Source organism: Otolemur garnettii, unplaced genomic scaffold (assembly GCF_000181295.1).
Source record: "Otolemur garnettii isolate 467f Iridium unplaced genomic scaffold, OtoGar3 scaffold00039, whole genome shotgun sequence".
NCBI lineage: Eukaryota > Metazoa > Chordata > Mammalia > Primates > Galagidae > Otolemur > Otolemur garnettii.
In genome coordinates this window covers 11548665-11566800 of record NW_003852434.1, presented here as the reverse complement: position 1 = coordinate 11566800, position 18136 = coordinate 11548665, and the positions used below count along the sequence as shown (strand labels likewise).

At 40.6% G+C, this 18136-nt stretch overlaps 1 protein-coding gene across 3 annotated transcripts in view; it reads right to left on the bottom strand.

Moving 5' to 3' along the window:
• Positions 1 to 16180, bottom strand: part of CCNI (cyclin I) — a 23336-nt gene extending 7156 nt beyond the window's left edge. For 2 of the 3 annotated variants that reach the window (XM_003790063.2, XM_023513373.1), the window contains exons 1-2: positions 15620 to 15897; positions 8731 to 8887 (exon numbers count right to left, since the gene is read on the bottom strand). In XM_003790063.2, coding sequence (XP_003790111.1) covers positions 8731 to 8844 — 114 coding nt within the window. In that variant the 5' untranslated portion in view covers positions 8845 to 8887; positions 15620 to 15897. Of the gene's footprint in view, positions 1 to 8730; positions 8888 to 15619 lie in introns of all 3 variants that reach the window. The other variant, XM_023513374.1, reaches the window with a different exon arrangement.
• Positions 16181 to 18136: the final 1956 nt, after the last annotated feature.

Sequence of the window (18136 nt, the reverse complement as noted above, 5' to 3'; positions counted from 1 at the left end):
TATCCTAACTAAAATTCTTAATTATCATGGGTACATAATAGCTGTAAACCCTCATAGGGTACATGTGATGTTTGATACATACGATGTGTACTGACCCAATCAGGGTAACTGGGGCATCCATTCCCTCAGTCATTTATCATTTCTTTGTGTTAGAAATATCCCAATTTCACTCATTTAGTTATTTTAAAATATACCTTATTGTGGATAAGAGTTACTTTGCTATACTATCCAATGTTGTTCATTCTACCTAACTATTTTTGTACCCATTAGCCATCTCCACTTTACCTCCCCCCACCCTTCCCAGCCTCTGGAAACCCTTCTATTTCTGTTTCCATGAGATCAATTCAATTGTTTTAATATTTACTCCCACATGAGTGAGAACATGCAAGATTTGTCCTTCTGTCCTTGCGTTTACATAACACAATGATTTCCAGTTCCATCCATGTTGTTGAAAATGGCAGGACTTCATTGTTTTTGTGGTTATATAATATTCCATTGTGTATATGTCAAAAATTTATTCATTTGTTAATGGCCACTTATGTTGTTTCCAAATCTTGGCTATTTTGAACAGTGCTGAAATAGTCATGGAAATGGAGGTATCTTTCTGATGTACTAATTTCTCTTGTTTTTGGATAGTGTATTGAGAAGCAGGATTAGTAGATCACACAGGAGTTCTATTTTAAGCTTTTGGAGGACCATCCATCCTGTTCTCCACAGTGATTGTACTAATTTACCTTCATTACCAATAGTATATAACAGGGTTCCCTTTTCTCTGCATCCTAGCCAGCATTTGTTACTGAGATACATTTACTTCTTGAGTTTCAGGGACATCATTTAAAAAAAACTAGTGATCTACTAAAGCCAAATTAAACAGATCCTCTAGAGTATTATCTGCTAGGTAAACACAACAAAGTACAGAAATGACTGTGATCCGTGAGTACTAATGAGTGAGCGTTCCCAGACAAGCGATTTCAAGCACTGCGATCTTTACCATCATAACCATTTTTGATGGAAATTTCTTCAAAAATATATTACAGTTATGAGTCCCTTGATGACAGGAATATGTTCTAAGAAATGTTTATGTGTTCGATGATTTCATCATTTCATGAACACAGAGTGCACTTAAACCTTGGCAGTACAGCCAACTGCACATTTAGACTGTATGGTATTGCCTATAGCTCCTAACCTACAAACCTGGACAGTACCTTACTGCTCTGAATACTGATAGACAATTACAACACGAGGGTATCTGTGTATCTAAACATAGAAAAGGTACAATAAAGGTACAGTAAGAAATGTAAAAGATAAAAATGATACACCTGTCCAAGACACATGGATGGAACCTGCAGGACTGAAGGTTGCTGGGGGAGGGGAGTGGTGAGTGAATGTGAAGGCCTAGGACATCACTCCACACTACTACAGATTTTAAAAGCAACGTACACTTACGTTATACTAAATTTATGTTTTTTAATTTCTTTCCTCAAGAATAAATTAACCTTAACTTATAACTTTTTGGCTCTTTTTGTAATAACACTTAGCTTAAAACACAAACATATTAGCTGAGCATTGTGGAGGGCACCTGTAGTCCCAGCTACTTAGGAGCTGAGGCAAGAGGCTCACTTTAGCCCAAGAGTTTGAAGGTGCTTTGAGCTATGACACCCTGGCACTCTACTCAGGGTGACAGAATAAGACTCTGTCTCAAAAAAAAAAAAAAAAAACCAAACCACAAACACATTGTACAGCTATACAAAAATATTTCTTTATATCCTGATTCCATAAGCTTTTTCTATTTTTTTTTAACTTCTATAACTTTTTTTGTTAAAAACTAAGACAAAAACATAGACAGCAGCCTTGGCCCACAGGGTCAGAATCATCAATATCACTGTCTTCTACCTTTATTTCTTGACCTACTAGAAGGTCTCTAAGGGCAATAACATGCATGGAGCTGTCATCTCCTATCACAATGACTTCTAGGAGTATCTCCTGAACGATTTACAGTTAACTTTTTTTTTTTCATTTTTTGCGCAGTTTTTGGCCAGGGCTGGGTTTGAACCCACCACCTCCAGCATATGGGGCCGGCACCCTAATCCTCTGAGCCACAGGCACTGCCCTACAATTAACTTTTTTTTGTTTTTACTTTTTTTTTTGCAGTTTTTGTCTGGGGCTGGGTTTGAACCTACCACCTCTGTCTTATGGGGCTGATGCCCTACTCCTTTGAGCCACAGGCGCCACCCTGTTTTTACTTTTTTTAAAAGATGAGGTCTCATTATGTATCCTCCTCTTAGCTATTTAAAACTATATATTATATATAATTAACAATCATCCTGCAAGTGATATTGAACACTGCAACAATAACATTTCCATGAACACGAACAATCCATTGTGACATCACAATGACTAAGGCGATAGAAATTTTTCAGCTCTGTTATAATCGTATGGGTCTTAACTGTGGTCCATCCTTGACCAAAGTGCCATTATGTGGTGTATGACTGTATTTGCTTTTCTCATTCCTTATGAAGTAGAGCTATGCTTAAACCTGCTTCCTGATTACTAAGGATCAACTTCATGGAATTGATTCTTTCCTCATACAAAGATGCATTCAGAGCTATTCAAGTATGAAGGGATGGATATAGCATCCTATCTCCTCAAACAGTATCTTAGTCGATCCCTTTCCTCCTTTGACTTTTATAATCTCTGCTACTGTAACTGATAATCTCTCTTTTGCTCTTAATTCCTCTTTTTTCACTTCCTATCACTTTACTTTTAGCTTTGGCAAGACAAAGTGTTCTTTTGCATTTGCCAAACCAACTAATCACGCTGATATATTTTTCCGTCTAGCTCTAATTCAGTTATAACTGACATTTTTAAAGGTTAACTGCCATACATGCACACTGTTCTATCTAGTCAACTCCCTTTGCTAAATAATGACACTGGAATATATAAAAAATACAAACAAGAAAATAAGATAAACATAATTTACGATCTCTTAAATTAATATCTTGCTATCAAGCTGGTGAATGAAAAAGGAAAATCCCTGTCTAAACTCCAAAACTTAAAAGTCTTACAGTAAGGAGACAATCAGAAAATGTCAATAAAACACGGTAAGCATTAAAACAGATAAATACACAGGTTTCTAGGGAGCACACCACAAAGTCCCCTGGCCTAGTATGAGAATAAAGCGAAAGCTTCTCAGAAAAGACAACTAACTTGTACCTTAAAACCTAAAAAGTAAAGGGAAGGAGCGATTATTTGTGGTGCAAGAAAAAAAAAAAAGCCACATTTTTAAGCCTGTGAACTTTCCTCTGAAGGATAGGAATGATGTCAACCTGAAGGCAATCACTTATAGTTAGGTCCTCAGACTTGCAAATAAAAACATGGTGGGAGAAAGAATACATTTTATGAGTCAAAAAGGGAACAAGAACTTCTGACAGTTCATGTGACTAAAGATATGAGCTTGATGGGTTCTGGGTGCAGAGTAGCGAGAGAATTTATATTGGGTCATTATAAAAGTCTTAGGATATGCAAAAATCGAGAAATGTAAAATCCAACGGACAGAAAAAAATGAAGCCCTTCCAGCAATGCCAATAAGCCCAGCAAGTTGAAACTTGCACGGGTGAATCAGAAAGTATGCTGCCAACTGTGTTTTGGGAAGTGAAACAGACCATACACAAATCTATCTTGAAACTTACGTAGTAACCTACATATCCTACAGACTTTACTGTCCAATGACAGAGGAAACTGGAGTCAGGCTATTAAAGCCAGGAGTCGGATTCTCCCTCTCACTCTAAGAGTCTGAAAAAGACAGTTCCACCGGGTGTTTGGAACTAGGACTTCTCTAGGAGGCAGGAGGAAGCAGTCACAGACTTCCAAGTAGGACTGAGATCCAGGAACTCCCAGCACTAGTTCATTGGTTCTCTAACATCCTGTATTTCCATAAAGCCCTGAAGTGCTACTTTAAGATCTACTTCTGGACTAGGGGTCCAGAAAGGTTTCTCTCTGGGAATCAAGGTGAAGGCAGTCATGAAATTAAATTCCTACCAAGATGAACTTTTTTTTTTTGCCAGAGGAGGAGCCCAAAATGAACTTTTATATAAAATGTCAGAATAAGGAAAAGTAATGTTAAGCCAGCCAAACAAATGAACAGGAAAATAAATCCATACAAAGAAAGGTGGTGATAGAATTGATGAAACTGGGGAGGTTTTTAGGGATTTGGAAAGAACAATGATCTCCAGAGTAGCCATGAGAAACAAGAATACCACTAACTTGGCCTTCAGGTCTGAGACACAATGGGGGGTACAGAAGAAAAAATCTCTCTGAATGACAGATCACGTTAAAGTCATTATTTGATGTGGCCTGAAACAAGTAACACAAACATATACGTGTAATGAGAATCACACAAGACAGCATATAACAGAAGGGAGCAGAGTTACATGGAGATCACTGCCAAAGTTATGGTAACTAAGTGTAAAGCACACAGACAGAATATAAAAGGCCTCAAATACTCTAGTTCCCCCCCCCTTTTTTTTTTCGGAAACAGAGCCTCAAGCTGTCCCCCTGGGTAGAGTGTTATGGCATCACAGCTCACAGCAACCTCCAACTCCTGGGCTCAAGTGAGTCTCCTGCCTCTACCTCCCAAGTAGCTGGGACTATAGGCACCTGCCACAACACCCAGCCATTTTTTGTTTGTAGCTGTTATTGCTGTTTGGCAGGCCCGGGTTGGATTCAAACCCACCACCTTAGGTGTATGTGGCTGGTGCCTTAGCCGCTTGAGCCACAGGCGCCGAGCCTTCTTCTCCCTTTGTATCTCTAAACTACCTGATTGTCTAATGTCAAAAAATACAAATTATATACCAATAATATATGTGAATAATTATTTTAAACATTATACAGTTAGTCATGAAAGATCATGATGTATTTTTGAACTTTCATATACCTTATATTAAAATTTTAGAATAGGACCAAGAAAGCATTCCCTCCATAGCCAGTCACCATCACTAGGCAAAACAAGCAATAACAAGCCCCAAAGGTAACAGTCTAAGAAGACCCACTCTCAGTGAAGTAATACTTAGTCTAAGATGACTTTTCCAAATCTAATTCAAACATATACTGAATAGTAATATGAATATTATCAGGATAGCATTACAAATAGTTAGTTCTGTGCCTAAGCAATTCCACTTATCTAAAATAAAGAATGAAAGAACAAGAGAGTGTATGCCCCTCCCAATAGTAATTCTTGATTTCATCAAGGAAACTTTTTTCTCTTATGAATTGCTCAATAAGGTTAAGAGAATTCAGAAATGTGGTTGAACAATCCCAAAGAGGACGAACGTATAATGGATTAACACAGGCTACATACTGTACTACATATTACTAGTATATTTTACATGCTACTAGTCTCTTCATTAAAACACAAATCTTTCCCAGCTTTAAACTCTAAAAAAGTTTAACATTACCTGAAAGACTGAGTACAATCTCTCAGGCATAGCTCACAAATCCCTCTCTGACTCATCTTCAGCCTCACACATCTTCCACCATTTTGTCTTAAACTTCATGCTGATAAAAGCAGAAGGCTTGGCACCTGTGGCTCAAGTGGCTAAAGTGCCAGCCACATACACCTAAGGTGGCAGGTTCAAATCCAGCCCGGGCCTGCCAAACAACAATGATGGCTGCAACCAAAAAAAATAGCCAGGCGTTGTGGAGGGCACCTGTGGTCCCAACTACTTGGGAGGCAGAGGCAGGAGACTCGCTTGAGCCCAGGAGTTGGAGGTTGCTGTGAGCTGTGATGCCACAGCACTCTACCCAGGAGGTATAGCTTGAGGCTGTCTCAAAAAAAAAAAAAAAAAAGAACTTTTATTTCTCAAAGGCCAACACAAATGGAGTGAAAATGCAAGTCACAGAAGATATTTGCAACATATATATTAGCAAAAAAAAAAGAATTAAAAATAACAAAAAGACAACTGAACAGACATATCACCAAAAAAAGAAACCTAATGGCCAATAAGCATATGAAAAGGGGCCCAACTTCATTAGCTATCAAGGAAATGCAAAATTAAAACCCAAAGTGATAACACACTCTCCAGCAATTCTTCTCCTAGAAATAAATGGAAACAAACATTCATCAACGGACACGTGCAAGAAAACAACTGTAATGTCCAGCAATAGAACAGATGGATTCATATGATGGAATAATAGACAGCAATGAGAATAAATTACATGACCATAGATGAATCTCAAAAAAAAGAAAACTGACCACCTAAAAAGGACAGTACTTATCCTATGATTCCATATATACATGAAATTCAAACCAGAAAAACCTGATCTGTGGTATCCGAGTGGTTTCTTGGTGGGGAGGGATGGTGGTAGTAGCCATGAGGAGGAACAAGAGGCAGCCTCTGAGGTCCTGGTAACGTGATAGTTACTCAGGTGCTATTTTGTCAAATTATAAGAGTTGTACACATAATCTGTGCATTTTTCTGTATATTATTTTTCAAGAAAAACTGTTTACTTTTAAGGAAGAAAAATCCCCACCTGGAAGGGAGGAAAAAAGACTCAATGATTCACCAGATACACAGATGGTACCAAAATGACAGAAATCAAATGTATTGGGTGGTGCCTGTGGCTCAGTGAGTAGGGTGTCAGCCCCATATACTGAGGGTGGTGAGTTCAAATCCAACCCTGGCAAAACTGCAACAACAAAAAAAATAATAAAAAAATAAAGGTTAAAAAAAAAAAAAAGAAATCAAATGTATTAGATAACAATTACAATTTTAAAGCTAAATAAATGGGCCCAAACCAAAAATTTTAGATGTAGTAGGAATACAAAACACTCCACCTAAGTAAAAAACTAAAAATACATCTGCTATAAGGAAAATTAGTTAGAAGTAGAGATAAAAACAAGATCTAATGAAAAAGTGTAACATAAGCCAACAACATGACACTAATGCCAAAACAAAAACAGTTCAGGGCTAGGTTAATGAAATTATCAAGCCTAAATAAAGTTAAGTAATACTCTCATGTTACTGCTCATTATTCATAACATCTGAAATGTCATAATTTAGGGGGAAAACACTAAAACGAGTGTATCTAGAGAAAGAAACACCAATTACCAGGGATGTTAGAGGGAAAACTTTTATCTTACTGTGCAGCTAAGACTAGATCTGTCATTTCCAAAACAAACACCTATCAATATCAGTATGAAACTTTGAAAAAATACAAATATCCAAAGCTGCCAACATCAGCCCAAAAGGGGTGGGAATGGGGCCTGGAATCTATTTTTAAGGATGCCTCCTGGTTGATTTTGATACACCTATTAGTCTAGTGGTTCCAGACTCTATATTTGGAAATCACATAATTAGATGGCCTTTAAGATTCCTTATAGTTCTGAAATTCTAATAAAAACTAGTTTTATATAAACAGTTTGTGGCAGGGTTTTATCTTTGTAAATCAAAAGCACTTGAGCAAAATAGAGAATATCTAAAGTGTGTCACTTTGACTAGTTTTCAATTTTTTCCCCAAATACTTTTATAAAATTTACATGAATTTGAAAATACTATTACATAAAAGAACTTTTTTACAAGTGCCAAGAACACAGTAAGGTACCTGAATGAACCAATGTTTACTTACTATGTATCTATTTCATGGCAGTAAACAAAAATGACATAACCTACCCTTGCAAGGAAACTCCCAAATCACCAGAACATTGTAATACTGTAAGCTACCATAACCTAAAACACCACGGGAGGAACGTAAGTATTTGTCATTCACTCATTCATGAGTATAAAAAATTTCTTGGCCACTATTTTCTATCCCAATCATCACATTAAGTACTAGGGATTAAAAACATGTATGAAAGACATCTTACACAGTGAACTTTTGGAGTTGATAAGCGTCATAATTATTTGTAAAAAAAACAAACTGTAATGACACAATAAAAGTATAAAAATTTCTAAAAGAAATTTAACCATACAGTTATGGAGAGGTCAGCTGACTACAGCTGACTCCAACATTGGTATTACCCGAACAGTTCGCTTGAACTCTTTATAAATATTAATGAAAGGAAGAGTAATGTTTTGGTTCACTAAAGACAATGGTATGAAGATGTTCAGCCTCTGTAATTAACTACATATTTAAAATTAAGAAGGCTTATGTGTTCACCAGGTTGTGCATATACTAAAACTGGAACGCTATAGCAGATATGATTAGCAAAAATAAAATTAAAAGGAAAGCTTATTTTATTAGGCTATGAGGAAAGAAAACAAACCTATCTTCCTAAAGCTGTAACTCAGGTAACAACAAAAAGTTAAGGCTCGGTGCCTGTAGCTATAGCAGCTAGGGCACCGGCCACATACACCGGAGCTGGCAGGTCTGAATCCAGCCTGGACCTGCCAAACAACAATAACAACTACAGCCGAAAAATAGCCAGGTTCTGTGGTGGACACCTGTAGTCCCAGCTACTTGGGAGGCTGAGGCAAGAGAATCACTTAAGCCCAAGAGTTTGAGGCTGCTGTGAGCTATGACACCATAGCACTCCACTGAGGGTGACAAAGTAAGACTCTGCCTCAAAAATAAAAAAGTTAATTTTTTTTTAGAAAGAAACAGGATATTCCCCCAAACAGAGTATATCCTTTAATGGTTCATATTCCTCCAATGCAGTATTAAGAAACTCCAATATATGGCACTAGAACACTAATTTCTAATACAACTTTCCTATCTAAAGAAAGAAATCATTACCTGATTTGTAGGCATTTTCGGCATATTCACCTTCCACATCTGGGCTTCCCTAATGATTGCCTTTTCCAACAGGAAAGACAATCTCTGGTTTTCCAAAGGTCCTGGAAACTTCATGATATCCTTTGGATCTGCCTGCCACCCAGCTTGATGTAGCTACCTATAAAATCAAGTATGTTTGTTTAATTATAGAATAAGTATCACATTATATATATGTACATATAAATGTTAGTACTTAAGCAATACAGAACAAAAATAAGAATGTTATGAGTCAGTATAGGACTTTATAGGTCTTTAAAATATATTAAAATATTACAGTAATAATCAGTTATCTAAAACATTCTCATGTCTGAAATTCAGTTAGAAAGAAAAAAAACAAGCCCATATAACTGATAGAATCTTTGGACTATGATCAAAAAATATGACTGTGTTAAACTATTAAAAATTTTTGTCACTGGCTTTTTAGACTAGCAATTCCAAGTAGTTGATGATCCTCCCACATCAGCTACTTCGGGAGGCTAATGTGGGAGAATCACCTGAGGCTAGCTTGGACAACATAAGGAGACCCAAAATTCTAAAAATTAGCTGAGCATGGCAGCTAGCACCTGTAGTCCTGGCTACTTAGGATTACCTGATCTAGGCAATTCAAGGTTATCGGGAGCTGTAACTGGGCCATTGCGCTCCAGACTGGACAAGAGAGACTCTGCCACCAAAACTAACTAAAGTCATAGATGATTCAAACATTCCCTTTAAAAACCTAATCAGATAAGGGCTTCTAATTTTTTCTTCATTAAAAACATGAAAAGTTTCAAATCTTTGATAATTAAAAATTTGAGAAAACAAAACATAACAAACCTCTTCCTTTAACTTCCACATTCTACCCCCACTCTAGCTATTACCCTCCTTCCTATTAATCATGTCAACATGTGATAACCTACTTGCTATTTAATTTACTACACACTTTTGGTTAACAGGATTATGACTTTATTTTTCTGTCTTTAAAGTCCTGAGCTTTTGTAAATTTTCTATAATAATAAAGTATTTTCATACTAAGATGACAAAAGGTAAATAACTTGGAAAAGGAAAAGAAACATCTATCCTAAAAGACCCATCTCAAAGGTAATTTCTTCCAAGAACTCGTGACTCCCTAATCATGTGATTTCTCTCTCCTCTGAAAGTGGCTTTCTCAGGCAGCACCTGTGGCTTAGTGTGTAGGGCGCTGGTCCCACATACTGAGGGTGGAGCAGTTTGAACCCGGCCCGGCCAAACTGCAACAAAAAAATAGCCAGGCGTCGTGGCGGGTACCTGTAGTCCCAGCTACTTGGGAGGCTGAGGCAAGAGAATCACCTAAGCCCAAAAGCTGGAGGTTGCTGTGAGCTGTGACGGCACAGCGCTCTACCAAGGGCAACAAAGTGAGACGCTTGTCTCTTAAAAAAAAAAAAAAAAAGGAAAGAGTGGCTTTATCCCCAATCAAATGATAAATCCCTTTGAAGTTAATATCATCTTTTCACTATTCCCACAGAATAGTACTTTGATAAAACACAGATGCAACCATGGTTCCAGTTTCAGCCATTGGGGTTCAAAACAAAAACACGCAACCTCAAAACAAAACAAAACCACAATGTCTAATCTCTTTCCCAAGCCAATCCTTCCAATGTTTGAAGGCTGCTGTCATGCTTACCAGTTCATCTTTTTCATAGCTGAGAAACTGCTCACCAGCTCCTCACAAGACATTATGGCTCTTTTAAGTTAGTACCAGTTTTACTATAAGAACAGTCTGAAGTCATCAGGTATTTTAAGAATGCAACTATCAATTCAGATAAAATTTACAGTCAACAAAAACTCTTAAGACTTTCTCAGATACCCCGTTAGCCCAACTCCCCTCCACCTGCCCCACAATATTTTGAGTGGGTGTTTGGTGCTTTTGGTATACCCTTTAGAACCTTAAATATATTCTCCCCCCCAAAAAAAGTCATCTTGTTAAATTCTACCCCTGTGGCTGAGATGTTCTGAGATCTGATTTTGTTGCCTTGGTACTTTTCTAGATCTTCCACAATCTGATAAATAGGCTCTCTATAATTTCATGTAATGCAGGCATAAATATTAACCTTAGGAATGGAATGTAAACTATATGACCAAGAAGCATTTGGAAGAAACACCTGTCCTCGATAGGGATTTCATAGGTTCTTAAGTTTCTTCCAAACTTGTCAGAAACCTCAAAGTTAAGTAATTTTTCATGCCATTAACTACGCCCAATCAGGTCTACCAGCTTTCTCAACACACCCCAATGACTGGCCGTCACTAGTGATTACTTTTCCTTTAAAAAGTTTCCTTTGAAGATCATTTTTTGGCAGTACAGATGGAAACAGAGGAAGACATGTAGGGTAGAATCATGTTAAGAGGAGTAAGACCAGGTTCAAAGGATTTCTGTTCTCTAATCTCCTACATGTAAGGCCCTTAGTAAGATCTTCAAATATTTAGATGCTATAACAACTCAGTATTTAAAACACAGGAATTTGGGTCAGCGCCCATAGCTCAGTGGTTAGGGTGCAGACCACATATACCAAGGCAGGTGGGTTCCAGCCCAGCCTGCTAAATAACAATGACAACTGCAACAAAAAAATAGCCAGGCGTTGTGGCAGGCACCTATAGTCCCAGCTACTTGAGAGGCTGAAGCAAAATAATCTCTTAAGCTAAACGAAGACATAACATAATAAAAACTTATGGGACGCAATGAAAGCAGCAGTGATTAGAGGGAAATTAACACCTGATCCTGGGGCCCTGGGACCACATATGACCCTCTGCATCCCCAAGTCCAGCCCCTTGACCAAACCCAAATTTCACAGACAAATACCTTTATTAAAAGGATTTGATCTGTAAAATTTGGATTTAGTCAAAAGGCTGCAGTCAAGGATCCAGAAGGCCACTTGAGGCCCCAAGGTCACACGTTCACCACCCCTGGATCTTCCACCATAAATTAATAAAACAAAAGAGCAAACTGTACCTAAAGTAAAACAGAAGCAAGCAATAATACCAGAAAGGAAATTAATGAAGTAGAGAATCAAAAACAATAGAGAAAAATCAACGAAGGCATAAACTGGATCTCTGAAAATACCAAAATAAAAAAAAAAAGAGAAGATTAAATACTAAAATGAAGATTAAATAGGGGACATTACTACCTACCTTACAGAAGTTTAGAAAAATTAGAAAGGAATTATATACAAATAAACCAGACAATTTAGATGTAATGGACCAATTCCTAGAAATACAAACTACTAATGCTGACATAAAAATAGAAAAGTGGAGCAGTCAAGTAACTAAAAAGATTCAATTAGTAATTAAAAACCTGTCAAAGAACACTCCACATCCAGGTGGCATCCTGATTAATTTTACCAAACATTTACAGGAAAATTAATACTCTTTATAAATTCTTCCAAAAAAATAGAAGAGGAAGTCTTCCCAACCTGTTCTATAATGCCAGTTATCTTCTTGCCACCATTACCAGACAGGCATTGCCAGAAAACTTTAGACTATTATCTCTTCTGAATATCAACACAAAATTCCTTAACAAAATTTCCTCAGCAAATTGAATCCAGCAATATAAAAAGAAGTGCACACCATAACCAAGTGGGATCGGTTCCAGGAATGCAAGGTTGTTCTAACATGTAGAAATCAATTAATTTCATACACCATATCAACAGGAAAAAAAAGTATCATTTTTGCTCACACTAGGGAAATATAACCAAAAACAGGAATTAATATTTTCTTAAAGAAAAGAAGCATAAGTAATGCAAGTAAAAAACACAAAAGACAGATATACCTATGAGGATGCTCCAGATACGAGGCTACAGAGAAATGTAGGACCCTCAACTGGATCCTCTACTGAGGAGACACAAATGCTATAAGGTCACCATTGGGTCAAAAGGCATAACTGGAACACAGATTACACCAAAGTAATCTAACAATGCTAAATTTGCTAAAATTGAAAATTTTGATTCTTAAGAATATATTCCTATTTTTAGGAAATAGTGAAAATTTTAGAAGGATCATAATGCATAATACACACAGGGAGAGAAAAAAGGGGTAAATGTTAATAAGCCTCTTTTTTTTAAATCATAGCTGTGTACATTAATGCAATCATGGGATCCAATGTGCTTTTATATACAATTTGAAATGTTTTCATCAAACTAGTTTTAACATAGCTTTCGTGGCATTTTCTTAGTTACTGTGTTAAGACATTTATATTTTACATTTAGTAAATTTCACATGTACCCTTGTAAGATGCACTGTAGGTGTGGTCCCACCAATTACCCTCTAAGCCTATTTTCTAATATGCAGAACACTGAGTCAGATAAGTAATAAATTTTGCTAAGAAATACATTTAAAATACAATTTTATTACTATTTCTTCTTCTTTTTTTTTTTTTTGAGACTAAGTCAGAGTGCCATGGCATCATAGCTCACAGCAATCTCTGATTCTTGGGCTGAGCCTATCCCCTTGCCTCAGTTTTTCTATTTTTAGTAGAGACAGGGTCACGTTTTTTGCTCGGGCTGGTCTCGAACTCATGAGATCAAGCAATCCACTCTCCTCAGCCTCCTAGAGTGCTAGGATTACAGGGTGAGCCACCACACCCAGCCACAATTCTCTTGTTTTAGTAACAGAACTGTACAGTTCTATTTTGTTATTGTATGCTTACTGTTGGTCACATCCAGAACTTTTTATGATTCTTTAGAGAAGTCTCTAGAAACTAAAAAACAAAGACAGACGGGCATATTCCGCACATATCTAATTCTGGTAGTTTCACATTTCTCCTCCCATTCTCAAGTGCTTCTTTACTCATTTCTTTCTCCATGCTTATCAAATTAGCTTAATGTGTGAGAGTTAACAGGTTTACAAAACACTTATTGTACAGCATAAATTGCTGTATTACAGATATACATAACAGGGCCTCCTGCTCTTCGAAGTAAAACTGCTGCACTGTGCTGGGCTGGGTATAACAATATAAACCACCTTATTAACACGTAATTATTGTATTTATCATCATCATCATGCCAACTGTACTAATAATCCTGTGCTGGTGCTGATCGCTGGATCTTAGTTCCTCTTCTGAAAGGAGAGATTTAATGTGACCATACAAAACTTCACATTCTACTATACCATCCTTGACTTTATGCACCAGCAGTAACAAAATACAAGTACTTCTAGTTCCAAAACAGTGTGCTCTTTCCCAATCTCCATGCCTCTCCACACACCGTTCTTTCGACTTGAACTGTCCTGTAGCTCACACTCTCCTTATAACCGTCAGCAGGCTGTGAACAGGATTCTCTGGGATAACACAGTTGTGCCCACCTTCCTGCATCTGTACTTGGACAAAATTCTACTTTTACCTTCAGCTGCACTATGAAAATTTGTAGTCCTGCCTTTCCTACTAAAGACAAGTTTCTTGACAACAAGCAATGCTCAGAGTTTAGCACTAAGCCTACTGAATACAATAGCTTACACCTGTTAAGCATTTATCAGGCAAAAGCATTGAGAGCTTACTATTTCCCAGCTATTATCCAGAGTGCCATGCCATATTAATTCACGTAATCCTCACCCCACTTTATGAAGTTGTATTAGTAAACCCATTTTAAAGATGAAGAAACATACACAAGACAATGAATACTCATCTTTAATATTTTATACAATCAATAAAACAGGAACACACTCTTGGCTTCCAATCTTAAGCGACATTCTAGACTGCCATTCTAACCTGCCAGCACGCCACACCGCCCTCTCAACTCTATCTGTAACAGCGCATGATCACCACTGCACCTTCCCAACAAAAGCTGATTCTATTGCTCTGCCCTTCATTAGGATTAAGAAACTTCTCCCAGTCCAGGAGCTCAGAATCTCTCATCCCTCAAGTCCCAAAATACCATCTAAACCCTGTCCAATTCTTTCCTAATTTATATGCCCATTCGTTTCTATTTCATCTGCCACAAGTGACCTGGAAAAGCCAGAAGCAGGTAACACTGTTAGTCCTTTCAACAAACTCATTGTCTAGGTCACACGGCGTACGATCAGACTGAATTCCGGCCCAGGGATTTCCTAATGGGAACGTTACCCAACCAAGCGAAGCCTCACTTTCCCTGTCTGTAAAGTGACGCCCCTCCTTTGCCCTCAGGAGTCCACGGGAGGACTGAAGGAACTGCACACCACTTAACAGAGTGCCTGGCAGACGATCAGCCCGGCCAGCTGTGCTGTTACTTGTCGCGCTCTGCTGCTCCAAAGTTGGGTGGCTCTGCACGTACAGAACCAAACCTAAACGTGTCACCTGGACATTCAGAGCTGTTCAGGGCCTGCACCCACCCGCCCTCGCCACACCGCCCACTACTCGCGGACAGCCAAAAGGCTCCGCGCGGAGCCCCTCAACCAGCAGGGGCGCCCTGCCCGCCCGTCAGAATTCCAATACTGATGTGCCCTTCGGGGTGCAGCTCGGTGTCACCTCCCGCGCAGCCCCCTGCCCGCGGTAACGCCCGTGCCCCCCCAGCGTCGCGGGGACCTGCCCCGCAGCCGCAGCCCGGCGGGAGCGGCCACGTCTGGGGTGGGTGTGTCCTCTTCTTTGTGTATTAGCACAGCTCGCGAAGGCGACGGCGCGCAGCGCAGAGGGGGTGACCGGTCGCCGCTACCCAAAAGTTACTCGCTAATGGGAAAACTGGCCTCAAAAGAACCGACGCGGCCGTCTGCGAACGGAGCCGGGAGGTTTCTGGCAGGAAAGGACGAAGGGGGGGGGGTCGTCCCCTAGGTCTCCAGCGGAGGGGACGAGCGCGCAGCGCGCGACCCCGGGCGCTTCCAGCCCGGCGGCGCGCGGAGAGGAGGGGACACCGCGCCGAGCCCCCAGCTTCCTCACCTTCTCCTCCTCCTCTTCCTCCTCCTCCTCCTCCTCCCCGGCAGAGCTGTAGGCCTCACAGTGGTGACGCGGGGTCATCCAGGGACCCACTACCGCCTCATTCTCCTCTGCGCGGCGGCGGAGCGCGCGGACGAGGACGGGGCGGACCGAGGAGGGAGAAGAGGGGGGACCGGACAGGGGTCGCAGGCGCTGGAGCTCGAGCGGGACGCACGGCTGCAGCCAATGGGTCAGTCAGCGAATTAGTTCCATGATGACCCCAGGCCTGAGGCCGCCGCCGCCACCGCCGGTGCCGCTCCTCCGACCGCAGCCGCTCGAGCCCGGGTGGGGAGGGGGCTCCCTCTCGCCATAGGGCGGCGGGGGCCGGGGAGAGGCGGGGGGTGAGACCGGCTCTGCCCCTGCCCGGGGGACGCGCCTCCTAGGGGAAATGGTGAAAGGAAAAAAAGGGGAAAAAGAAAAAAAAAAAAAAGGAAGGGGAAAGGGGGGGAAAAATAAGAAAAAGCGAGACAGAGGCGCTGCCGCGTCCGCTCGCGGGGAAGGCTGGGGAGGGAGGGGAAGGGAAGAAGAAGTGCCGGTCCCTAGGCTCCGCCCTCGCGGACCGATCCAAGAGCTCTTGTCTTTTGTAAACAACGTTGAGTTGGAGTCTCCCCTTCCCTCTTTTAATCCCCCCCCCCGCTTTCGCGGTTCAACGAACGTACAGAGAAGTCCTCTCAAATGCTGGGCTCATGGAGACGGTTTGTAGAAGTCTTTGGTACTGGGATGGAAGGAGGGAAAATATTGTGGACTAAGAAAAAGCAAAGATGTGTGGACTCATTTTCCTTGCAGAGGCGGACGGTTTGTTTTACCGCTTGGTGACGTAAGCGGCCCTTGGTGGCTGGAAGAGGCGTGCGATGTCCGGAGAGTGCGCTGCGCATGCGCCCCTGGGAAGACTGGAGCAGCTGGGCGCTGCGCCTGGGGGCAGGGCTCTAGCGATCTGCTCCTCCGGCCAGACCTTGAGCTACCTGGTTTTAGCCAAGCTAGCTTGTCTACAGGACTTGTGGAAGCATTTGTTGTGAAGGGGCTGGTGATCTATTGTGTAGAGATCTTCGATTCTTTGTTGACCTGGCGAGAAAGTATATGTTCTCTTCTTACCGTTGACGTCTAAATAGAATTGCGGGGTTTTTCGCTGCAGGTCATGTAAGTGGAGGGAGATTCTAAAGCATTTTAGAAATCGGAAAATTGGTGGGGATCATGTCCTGGATGGTTAAAACGTCATTTTAAACCATCCCTGCGGATGGCCGGGAACCTGCTTGGTAACGGCTCCAGGGGAATTCTATGCGCTTAGCACATCGGAAGATTTCAGAGTAGATTTATTATACTTCTGTGAGGTGATAGAAACGTGTTTTATTTGCTGTTCTGGTAGTCCAAATGGTAATTTTTTTTGGTTCATTTTTTAGTTGTTTAAAAGTATGTAATATTACAGAAAGTTTTGAAAGAGGAAGGGGCTGGGGCTCAAACTCAACCGTTTTTAGTAGTCTCGTTTGTTTTTTCCGTTTCTGCCTTTGTGTGCCTGGATTCACAGTCAGCGAAAAATGTGTCTGGGGGGCAGTCAGCGGCCACGCTCTGCCAAACTGGGAGAAACCAAGGCGGAAATCGCTCCTGCCTTCATGGAGTTTACAGTCCAAACAGAGAATAGCCATTGAGCTAATTATCACTGTCTAAAATCACCCAGGACAGTGATATGTTTACTTGTACATGTGTCTCTTCCCTAGAACGTCGGTCACCGAAGGCAGGGAGGGGTCTGGCGTGTTTCTATCACCCTTTATCCCTGCATGTAAAAGACTTAATATTTGATTACTGACTGAATAAACGATTACCGGTATCAAAAGCATTACGATGGAAAATTACCGGCTGCTATGGAAACACCCCTAGCCTACTTTGGGATATCAGAGAAGGTTTTAATGAAGAAGTGACATTTAAGATGAGATTTGAAACCACTGGGCAAAGAATCATACAGGCAGAGGAAGCAGTCAGTGCAAAGCTGAGACATTCTGAAAACGGAGGCTGGCCCTCAGACAACTGCGGGAGAGTGAGTTGAGGCCAGAGGGAAGGCAGGGGACAGATTTTGTAGGACAGAGTAGGGACTAGAGAGCCCCAGAAGCATGTCAAGTGGGTTGTAGGTTTTTTTCACTCCATGTAACCTTTCTCAGTCTTACTACATGGTCTTCATTCAATATAGCCAACATTTTTCTACATACTACTCTTGAAAGTGGAGCATTTCTGCATAATAGTGTTGAGAGTATAACATAATTCCATGTTGAACCATAAAATTGCTTCTAATTTTCACTCCTATAAGAATAATACAAATGCTGGAGTGGCGCCAGTGGCACAATGGTTACGAAGCCAGCCACATACACCAAGGCTGGTGGGTTTGGCCCAGCCTGGGCCTGCTACAGCAACAATGGCAAATGCAACAAAAAATAGCCAGGTGTTGTGGTGGGTGCCTGGAGTCCCAGCTACTTGGGAGGCTGAGGCAAGAGA